Source organism: Bufo bufo, chromosome 5 (genome assembly GCF_905171765.1).
Source record: "Bufo bufo chromosome 5, aBufBuf1.1, whole genome shotgun sequence".
In the NCBI taxonomy this organism is placed as follows: domain Eukaryota; kingdom Metazoa; phylum Chordata; class Amphibia; order Anura; family Bufonidae; genus Bufo; species Bufo bufo.
In genome coordinates, this window is record NC_053393.1 from 194,622,993 (window position 1) to 194,635,027 (window position 12,035).

The 12,035-nt window shown below is 39.5% G+C and overlaps 1 protein-coding gene across 1 annotated transcript in view; it reads left to right on the forward strand.

Moving 5' to 3' along the window:
* The window catches only part of ZNF407 (zinc finger protein 407), a gene marked incomplete at its 5' end in the record, with an annotated part of 558,459 nt that overhangs the window by 324,991 nt on the left and 221,433 nt on the right, over positions 1 to 12,035 (forward strand). Inside the window, one exon of the mRNA XM_040433918.1 lies at positions 3,109 to 3,275. Coding sequence (XP_040289852.1) covers positions 3,109 to 3,275 — 167 coding nt within the window. The remainder of the gene's footprint in view (positions 1 to 3,108; positions 3,276 to 12,035) is intronic.

The following is a 12,035-nucleotide window of genomic DNA, read 5'->3' on the forward strand; positions in this document are numbered from 1 at the left end:
TCGCTCTCTCTCAGGGGTCAACAATGACAGACTTCTCATCAAACAGGGGGTTTTCAAGCTCAAACCGTGCTTTATTGTATCACTTTAAGCAGTACAGATGATTTTTCCAGTTATCAAGTCACTGGGTGAGGTTCCATCACCAGAAATACAAAATAAACACCTGCCCGTCTGGGCTCTAACTAACACTTTGGTCTCTATCTCACTTCTAAGCCACTGTTCACACCAGGGACTAGTTCCAGCTCCACTCAGCCATATGGTCCAGCAGCCTCCTTGCTGTGACCAACACACAACCTTGAGGGAATAACTGTCCAACAGCCCTCCTGGCTGTGACCACACTGAGCATCTCAGGCTTCCCTCTTCAGACTCTCCCACCTGAGGATTGTTGCAGACTTTTAAATGAGAACTGTGAACATGGGCCACCTGTGAAACTCGCAGTGGGTCGTGGGAAATAAGCACCCACCCAGCTCTATGCTTATTCCCAATAAAGCCAGACCTGCGTTAGCTGATACCAACTATACTAAGTAAAAACAGCATCCACTATCTATCTTAGTGGACACACTAGCTCCTGGGTTTTACTCCACCAAGGCCGGGCACCTTGGTGAAACACAGCAAACCATGATATGCATCTCCTCTATTGGGTTTCCTGCAACATTCTAGGAGACACATATCTTCCCTCATATATGAGGCCTGTCACTGCCTCACAGTTTGTATACACATTTACACTGGGAATGCTATCAATCACTGTAACTGACTGCTATTTCTGTGTACACACACACACACATAGAATGTGATCAATCAACGATAACCCCTCCCCTGTGTACAACTGAAGTCAGAAATAGCAGAGATTTAAATGTATAACATACAAGTTTTCCAGACTATTTTCCCATAAAACTGTACATCAGCTCCTCCTGCTCTATAACATGCTGCTTGCAGATTGCACTGCATTTTGTGGTGACTGGTCCCCTGTAATTCAGGACCACAGTTTTACAGGTATTGTATAGTGATTATTTTCTAGTAGCACATTGAACAGTGTATTGATAAGGCAAACTTTTACTAATAATGTGACAACCTTCTTTGGCGCCTTAGCATATAGTGACATTTTAAGCTTGCATTGTTCTTGCCACACAGCTGTTTTTCACTGTCATGTGAATAAGGCCTAAGAGTTCGCACTTGCAGGCCACAACCTCTCACCCTGTTAGAACCACCACTCAGCCCTTATTTCTGCTGGCTCCGGTAACTTTCCTTTGACATGTCTTTAATCTTTTTTTGTGTAAATACAAGTTTTTTATGTCATAACCTGATGATTATACAGAGACGAGTGTCACAACATACTGTAGGTACTAGTTATTTATTTCTGCAGTTACTTCTCCTGAGCCAACCCACTATGACATCCAATGCCTCCTTTCTTTTTAGAGGGAACCTGTCACGTTTAACATGGTATCTGAGCTGCTTGGCAGCAAGTTCTAAAGCAGGAGAAGTTGAGGAGATTGATATCAAGTTTTATGGGAAAAGATTCAATCACTGTCAATCATTGATAGGACCACCTCCTTGACTTTATAGTCCAGAATAAGCAGGAACTTAATTTAATAAATTACAAGTTTTACTGAAACTTTTCACACAAAACTATAGATCAGTCTGCTCACAAGTTCCCTTTAAAAATAATTTCTTCATCAGCTGTAATAATATGCTAAATTTAGCAAAAATGCCACAATACACAACTTTTTTTTGAATGACATGTCATAAAAAAGAGGTTCTGCAGCAGTTTAGGTTTGTTTGATGAGTAAAAATATCCCTTTTAATATGAATTATATAAATTAAGAATCAGGATCATCTATGACAGGTATAATATACTTCTCCTGCAGCCTTATGTGTGTATATGACCACTTCATGATGACGTCAGATATTCTTCGAATCTACAGCACATCTACATTATCCCAATACTGTATTAAGCCAAGTTCCTCTTTTTTCTTGCTTAGGTCATTTTTTTGTTGGGTATCTACACATCTTTGCTGACATGACTGTTGCTGCTGGGGCATGTAGTGCAGCAGAGGGATTGCTACCCTAGTACTAACTGCTCCTCAGCAGGGGGATTACATGAAAAGGTTTTAATGAGATTGCAAAAATTTTGGCCAGAGAAAGGAAGTTTGCAGCCGGGGTTGGGCTAGCCACTTTAAGCCTATTCCACACAGTGGAAGACATTGAACGGCCAATACAGACCCATTACCCCTTCTACTTCCAACACCGGGAATCGCTCATGTCAGTGAATAGATGTAAATAGCTGCTTCATTTTAGCAGTGTAAAGGCTGTGAAAGCAATAAAGCAGGGACCAACGCCCTATTGATGACCATGCTTTTGGAATGCAATTCCAAGCAGTGCATATGGGTATTTGCAGTAAATGTTTTTATTGTAATTTTATTCACATTAAGTATGTATGGATCTATATATTTACGTGTATACTTATGTATAATAAATAGGGTACATACCTGTGTACAATTACATTTTAGTTATATGCCATTAATATGTTATAATAGAATTTTAAATATACGGTAAGTATAGGTTACAATTTGTATAAGTCCTGACGGTCTTTGTAAAGGACTTTCAATGAACTGCGATACATGGCTCACCCCCGTTCCCATGACAAAAGGGTTAAATGTAGCAGCGTAGCAGAGATGTATTTCGGCACAGTACAGCATTTAGCACCACTTGGCTGTCGGAGCGCTCTTGAACAGATAGCTTTTCATTTAGCCTTTGCTCTGACAGCACATGCCCTGGATAAGTGGTATAGGTCTGTACAGGTGAAATCTATTCTCACATTTGCCTCAGGGGCGACTGGACTGTAACAGAATTTTTCAAACCCGTTGGGCCCAACCGCAAAGCGGAGAATAAATGGCTGACGTGCCAGGCCTCGACAGAAAAATCAATGCCTGGTTATACAGACATGACAGAGCTAGGCTGCAATTCTCCTCCGCAAAGGCGCTGCATTTAGCATGGTTGAGCTTGTAAAAGTCTCATTGTCTTTTCTGGCTTAGAAAAATGTCTGCTGATAACGATTCGAATATTTTTCTAGACTTCTATGGTTCACGCCTTCATTTGTTTTTATTCATCTAGGAAATTTGCCTGTAACGTCTGCGATAGAAGTTTTAGAGAGAGATGGGCCCTGAACAACCACATGAAGCTGCACACGGGCGAAAAGCCGTTTAAATGTACCTGGCCCACATGCCATTATTCTTTCCTCACGGCCTCTGCCATGAAAGATCATTACAGGACTCACACAGGTCTGTTAGAAATTATGTGTTCATTATCTTCCTGGTTATATATAAAACTCATTTATGGGCAAGTAATACTTTCGTGTTTTTTTTTTTAATTAAAGCGAAGATGTTTTAACAAACACCATTAACATGAACATTGAGAGAGCAGACGTTTCCACTTTGAAACATCCCCTTGTATTTCTAGATGCTGTAAATGAAAATTGAATCTTTATGGTGCCTTATTTTAGTCTTGGAGATAAATGCTCTTGCATGCTCTCTAACCGTGGCTACAATATTGCCATCTCCTCTTGCTGTTTGCTTATATTCATCTCTCTTTTCTAGTCGGTAAATTTTTTTGCATGTTTTTTTTTTTTTCACCTTTTGTTACTTTTCAGCCATTGAGTTCATCGAGGTGTCATGAGCATCCTAGGCTGCTTAGTCATTCCCATTTCCACCATGGCCAGGAAATTGTTAACATCTGCTTCACTCCCAGTACATTGTACGGTATAATTAAAAAGAATGAATGAAACAAAAAATTGCCCAATCATTGTGCTGTGATCCAGATGTTCACCTCTTAGGTGAAGATTCTAGTTTAAAAAGTTCTTTATTGAGAAATATCCCAAGCAGTTGGTGGGAGGCCCGGGTCTATTTAGCTCCTCTGTCAAGGGTGTTGACGATTTAAGGTCTCCAGCTTGCCCTGAGAGATCACTTATATCGAACCGCAGATGAAAAGCCAGTGCAGATGTAATTTATCGTCGGTGTTTCCTTCTAAAGAATAATTGTGGAGACTTGGTTAGATCAATAATATAGATTTTTGTTGTTAGGTCTTGTAGTCTGCACCATAATGAGAGAGAGGGGACAGTGGCTGTTTTCTAATAGAATATAAAGGATTGGTTTCCGTGTCTTTCTGCATTTGAATGCAAAATGGCACACTTGAAACTAATCCAAGATGTAAAGAAAAAATCCACTTTCCATCCTGTCTGTGCCATCATGTAAGCGTTCTTTGTGGTTACCTAAAGCAATTATTCATTTTGTCTGTCCAAGAAATTTTAAGGTTACAAGTGTCGACAGTGTAATAAAAGTACTCACAACTAGCCAAAAGCAATCTCTGTCTCAAAGCCAGAACTCTTTAGAAGTACTGTAGTGTTTTTCAGATCTTCATGCTCTTCCCAATGTCTTGGGAGTTCTATAATGTGTAGCTAAGACAAGCACCATGCCTTTCTTCAGACATGGTGAGTACCTTAGCCAACAATGTTGAGAAGGTTCTAAAAAACAGATGGCACAAAGTAGAATGTCCATAGTAGCTTAAGAGCAGCTTTTTCATCTCTTGTCTCTATGGCCTTGTCTCTGGATACCATTGTTTTATTTAGCACTTGATCTTTTAACCATGAAACCAAGAACAGTTCCATTGGTGATTCATTTGGTGCTTTTAATTTGTTAGAACATTTTAGTAGATAGGAATAACTGCTTCTCGTGAATTAACACTGGATAAATGCATAAAAAACATCATCATGATCTTTACATATTGACCAGTTAACCCAGAATGGCTATAATTTCATTTTTTGTCCTTTACGTCAATGTTTTAGGACTGCATTTGCAGAATCAGAATTATTTGCTGGAAGAATAGATGGACACTAGAGATGAGCGAAGTTTTCAAAAAATTTGATTCGGAAGCTTTGTAGAATATAAAAAAAAATTGATTCGATCTGAATTTATTCATGAGGAAGCTTGTTAAAAATCAGCTATTTCCCATCTGCCTGTACATCAGTGTACATCACTGTGCATTGCAGAAACATGCAGAGCTAGTCCGCTGTAGTAGTGAAACAGTTACTGTGCGTCAGTATGACAAGCAGGTGAAAGGTGTCACTTTTAAAATCACTTCACACTTCACTTATTTGGTCAGTTACGGGCCAAAACTGACCAAATAACTGAAGTATGAACTCAACCTTACAGGTCAATCTTAGCGTCAGGTATAAAGAACCGTGCAGTGGCCCAAAATTCTACTATAGAGTGAAAGATCACTCTTCTTTTACAATGTCAGCTGATTCCACATAGATTTCTACAGAACCTGTTTTGTTACATGCTGATTAAAGTAGTGGCCCCATGACAGACCGCAATTTCACCCCAATTACAAAATTAAGGATTAACGGATTTCTTTATGTATTAAAGAATGTTAAAAAAAAATTCAAATCTGTAGCATCAGGCTGCAATTTCACCCCAATTGCGCAATTAAGCACAATTCGGGATTGACGGATTTACCTATTTATAAAAGAACGTACACACCCTAAAATCTGTAGTATCAAGCCTAAATTTCACCCCAATTGCACAATTAAGAATTAACATATTTAGTTATGGAAAATAGAATGAGAACATCCCAAAATCTGTTGTATCAGACCACAATTTTACCCCATTACACAATTAAGTATTAACAGATTAATTTATGCTAAATGAATGTGAACACCCCAAAATCTGTAGTATCTGTAACGCAATTTCACCACATTTACACAATTGAGGAGGATTGAATTATGTATAAAAGAACGTGAAGACCCTAAAATCTGGAGTCTCAAGCTGCAATTTCACCCCACTTACACAATCAAGGATTAACAGATTGAATTATATATAAAAGAACGTGTACACTCCAAATTCTGTAGTATCAGGCCGCAGTTCCACCCCAATAACAGAATGAAGGGTTAATAGTATTACTTATGTATAGAATAATGCAAACAACCTAAAATCAGTAGTATTAGAACACTTTTTAACCCCAATCAGTGCAGCAAGGTGTAATAGAATAGCTCCTATTAGCCAAGCTTTACACTGTTCCATTGGTCCCTGCTCTCTTCTCTATAGTGTGGATAATGCCTCCCTATTAGACCGAGCAGAAGAAGACTTTTTATAGGGCTGTGATATCACAGGGGCTGGCTATCTGCTGATTGGCTGGCTGCACAGCATTATGGGTGATCCCTCGTTCCCGGGCTTTTTACTTCCTCTTTCTAACATGTGCAGGAGCCATTTTAGAAAAAATATCATTCGTTACCAGAAAACGCATAGAAATTCGACTTAGGGATGAACCAAATTTTTCCTGAAATTCGGATTGAATTCCACTTTGTCAACTTCGATTTGCTCATCTCTAATGGACACCATCAAAACAGAACCCAATGCATCCCACAATAAGTCATCGGGGTCCACCAGGTGCTGTTTGTGTACTTTATGTGACTGATCCTGCTCTCCGTCATTTTCAGTTTTCTGCTTCCTAACAGCGGATGTAGACACAGTCTTAATAATAATAATAATAATAATAATAATAATAATAAAACACTGTGCATTATGATCAAAACACGAGTATATGAACTGGGATGGAACAAGCTGCCTTGGTGCTCAAGGCAGGGATTTCAGAATGAGGACTCCCCAGCATAGTAGAAAACACACAGTAGCGTAAGAGCAGATTTTAGGTCTTATATCCATAGTCTTGCCCCCGGATGTACCGTAGGTTTATTTAGCACTTCATCTTTCAGCTATGAAACTAACTGCAATGGTGATTCATCCAGTGCCTATGATTTTCAGGCTCATTTTACTAGAAAAAAACAACTGATTCTCATGAATTAACACTGGGTAAATTAGTATAAAACATCATCATAAGCTCTACATATGGACCTGTTAACCCAGAATTGGTATAATTTAATTTTTGTCTTTTCTATCAACATTATAATTCGACCCATTGGCATCCACATACGCAGATTCTGATATATTTGCTAGGAAAACAGTGTGGTATGCAGCATTTTTTTTCTGGTGGAATGATGGACCCCATGACAGAACCCAGTGGACCCCATTATAAGTCATTGGGCTCTACCAGGTGCTATTTGAGTCCTTTGTGTGCTGGATTAGACTCTCCATCAGTTTCAGTTTTCTGCTCCTTAACAGAAAGTTTTAAATAATGCAGACGTTGACCCAGCCTTAGACAGCTTAATATATATATATATATAAAAAAAAAAAAACACTGTTCACTATGATCAAAATATGCATATATGACCTGGGGCAGAACAAGATGCCTTTGTGCCCAAGGCAGTTGTTTCAGAATGAGGACCCCCAAACTTCAATCCCTAAAGCTCCACATGAAGGACTTTGTTACGTCCTATGCACCTCTTCCCCAACATGTTCTTATTTATAACACATACTCATAATTTTCTTCTTTTACTCAATGCATGTCCCGCTGTCCACTCTTTTATGCATCTGTATTAGGGGCTCCTGCAGCTCCTTTCCTGGTTCCATCCACCACCTCCTTGTTTTTGGTTTAATTTAGTTTTATTGAAGTAAAGAACAACTATAAAATTAAAATACATCGAAAATATAGAAAGTCTCAGGTTGCGAGAGTACATAAGTATCATAGATAGTTGAGTTTTCACAGAAACAACCCCTACATTTTGTATGGACTTGTGAAAATCCTGAGTAATAAGAAAAATATAATACCCAAGAGATACTCCTGGGGAACAAACCATATAGACACATCACATGGGGAATAAATGGGAACACATGGGAGCTAATTCAAGAAAATTGTATACATTCATACTTCTGTCATCCTGAAGGGTGATAATTGTGGGCTAAAACAAATACTTGGACTTAGTATGGTGGATCATCTCCTAACCAGATATGATATTGAAGAGAAGCCCCAAAAGCAGTCTAGCGGAGCCACAAGGAACAGAAGTTTGAATATTTAAAGGGTTTGTTAAGCAATTTATATTGATGACCTATACTCAGGATTGGTCATCGATATCTGATCAGCAGAGGTCAGACACTCCCGCCAATCAGCTGTTTGACGAAGAGGCAGCGCTCCATGCGAGCACCGCTTCCTAGTCTTTACCCTATGCATTGTCTCCTGTTGAGCCCTTCCAAACCAAAGTGTAGTGTAATGAAGAGGAAGTAGTGTTCCCATGGAGTGCAGCCTCCTCTTTAAACAGCTGATCGGGCGATCAGATATAGATGACCTATCCTGAGGATAAGTTATCAATATAAATCACTGCACAGTCCCTTCAACTCTCTCGGCTACAGTTATGTCTTCCATCCTCATAATTATGTACAGTCATTCAGCCCAGTGGACACGAGATTGAGAGACATCTGATTTCCAGAATCAGGATGACCATTCTCATAGCAAAAATGATGGCAGGTCCGTGGAGCATACATAGAGTGCAACAATCTTAAAATCTTTTTTATAGAATACATTATATAAGAAGGTAATGTCTTCCCAAAATCTCTTAACTAAGGTGCAACTCCACCACATAAGTTCCTCTGACCCTACATCTCCAACAAATCACCCCCATCTTTCATCTCTCAGATTTTTTTTCAATCTAGATATGTGCATGCCCCATCTCATGAGCACCTGTATTCTCTACCTACCACTCATCTCGTCCCTGTTATAAACTAGTACTATATAAAACAAATGTTTTTAACAGGTTCAATGATGGCAAAATATTAGGGCCTCTAGAATAGTCCACTCAGGTAACCAAGTAATTCGGCCCTCACGATATATCTTTATAATGGTATCTATTATCTATTTTTGAGTTCAGTCTGTTACAGCATGCCCAGAGGCAGATTTTCCGACTGCGCATATTGTTGACCTATCTCCAAGTTAGATTATCAATATCAAATTAGTGAGGAAATAGCTCTGTGAATGGAGCTGGAATTATCCCTTTGAACGTAGCCAGAAGGTAAGCTCCTTTTAAAGTGTAGTGGCTGTACCGGGTAACTACATCGCAGCTCTCCGTTCCCATTCACTGCAGTCTGCGGTTCTGTTTTTGCAGATAGAAATACCGAAACACACACAGAAACCAGCTGGACGATTTAGTATATTAATAGCCTTCAAGATTTGCCGATATCCATTTGAAAACAGTTCTGGCATACTGTAGCTGCCAGTGGCTCTGTCTGGAAATGTGGTGCTTATGTGAATGTCTTAACAAGATGGTCTGCATCAGTTAAAGAACATGGAGCTAATTTGCCAGTAGTCTTACTTATTAATCTCCAAAAAGTACCTCTGAAGATGTGTGGGTTCCCATGACTGAAAATTCTCCCTTTCAGATATCATGTTTGGTTAAACCATATGTGACTGGGGACAGATGGATTCTAGAGTCAGACTACACATGGTTTGTTTGTAGTCTGTTACTATAGAGACACCTAGGACTCCATATGAGCTGTGGGCACAAAATGTTGTTACATACGTATGCCTCAATGGGATCTTGTCTTATTTGTCTTTATTATTAGCATTGTTATATATGCCATAAATCAGTGTCTTAATCAATGAAAAGAATCTGCAGATTTAGTATAACTTTTAGTTTGTTATATAAATATTTGCTTATTCTGGGCTTAGGAGTCCAGCAGGCAGTCCTACTCAGTGAATGATAGTTATGTGTGTATGCAGGGAGGTTGTCAATATCCCATTAACATCATTTTTTACTAAATACGGGACTCCCAAGCATAGAAAGAGCAGGTATTTAGATCACTAATTTGAAAGTTATAATGAATGTTTTCCAACAACTGTATATTTCACTATGCTCAACTCCTCCTGCTTTATAATATGCTCCCTGCAGATGAGACTGTATTTTAAATGCAAAAGGTCTCAAACTCAGCCAGATATATGGGCCACACATAGAAAAAAATTCCAGTTGACAGGCTGCTTGCATTTCAAATGCGATACATTACATGTGAGTCACACTTAGCGCCCCTGAGCTTCTTTTCAACCGGCCATGCCTAGGAATGACACCAAATAGTGAGAACAGTGGGGTGAGGGAAGTATCACTACTTTTTTGGGGCATTCTAATCAGTTTTCAAAAATAAATTTTACATGGCTGGACAGCCCCTTCTTAATACAGACCTTAGACAAGACCCTAAAATTAATGCCCATATAGTCCCAGACTAGACTCCAGAATTAATACAGACCCCAGATTAGGCCCCACATTTATACAGACCACAAATTAAACCCCAAATTCATACCCTCCCCCAGATCAGCCTCCAATTTTATACAAACCCCAGATCAGAATACAGATCAGTCCCCATATTCATACAGACCCCAGATCACACCCTAAATTTATATAGGCAACAGATTACACCCCAAATCCACCCCCAAATTCATACACACCGCAGATTACTCCCCAAATCAGCTCCCAAAATTATAGTCTTGAGATCACACTCCAGATTTATGCAGACCCCAGATTAAACCCCGAGAAAATTGTCACATGCGCCGTATGCAGCCCACAGACTACGTGTTTGAGACCCCTGGTCTAAACCACTCGAGTACTAGTAATGCCAGTACCATTCATTAGTATAAATTAAGTGTATGTAGTGTTAAACTTAGTACATCTGAATTATAATACCTTGGAGTTTATCATATGTCATTGTTAATATACAGTATCATTATAATTGTCTAAGCATCCAATATGATTACCCACACTCTTAAGTGAAACACAGTCTGTATAATTGGCAAACTCAACTCCATCTGTAGGACTGGTTTTAGATACAGTGCCTTGCAAAAGTATTCACCCCCTTGACTTTTTTTGTATTCTTGTACATTACAGCCTTAAGCTCAATGTTTTGTTAATCTGAATTTTATGGGATGGATCAGAACACATTAGTCTAAGTTGGTGAAGTGAAATGAGAAAAATATAGAAATAAAATATTGTTTATAAATAGAAAACAGAAAATTGGCATGTACGTATGTATTCACCCCCTTTGTTAGGAAGCCTATAAAAAGCTCTGGTGCAACCAATTACCTTCAGAAGTCACATAATTAGTGAAATGATGTCCACCTGTGTGCAATCTAAGTGTCACATGGTCTGTCATTACATATACACACCTTCAAGGAACTCTCCAAACAACTAAGGGACAATGTTGTTGAGAAGTACAAGTCAGGGTTAGGTTATAAAAAAATATCCAAATCTTTGATGATCCCCAGGAGCACCATTAACTCTATCATAACCAAATGGAAAGAACATGGCACAACAGCAAACCCGCCAAGAGACGGCCGCCCATTAAAACCCACAGAACGGGAAAAAGGCCATTATCAGAGAGGCAGCACAGGGACCTATGGTAACCCTGGAGGAGCTGCAGAGTTCCACAGCAGATACTGGAGTATTTATACATAGGACGACAATAAGCCATACGCTCCATAGAGTTGGGCTTTATGGCAGAGTGGCCAGAAGAAAGCCATTACTTTCAGCAAAAAACAAAAAGGAACGTTGTGAGTTTGTGAAAAGGCATGTGGGAGACTCCCAAAATGTATGGAGGAAGGTGCTCTGGTCTGATGAGACTAAGGGTCCATTCACACGTTTGTGAATGTGTCCACACCCGTTACACAATTCTGTGTAACAGGTGCGGACCCATTCATTCTATATGGGGCTGGAATGGATGCGGAGAGCACACTATGTGCTCTCCGCATCCACATTTCCAAAACGCGGCCCAGATCTTCTGGCTCCGGAAAAATAAAACATGTTCTATTCTTGTCCGCAACTGCGGACAAGAATAAGCAGTTCTGTGGGGGTGCCGGCTGGGTGTATTGCAGATCCGCAATTTGCAGATTCACAATGCACTACAGACGTGTGAATAGACCCTAAAATTTAACTTTTCGACCATCAAAAGAAAACGCTATGTCTGGCGCAAACCCAACACATCACATCACCCAAAGAACAACATCCCCACAGTGAAACATGGTGGTGGCAGCATCATGATGTGGGGATGTTTTTCAGCAGCCGGAACTGGAAAACTGGTCAGAGTTGAGAGAAAGATGGATGGTGCTAAATACAGGGA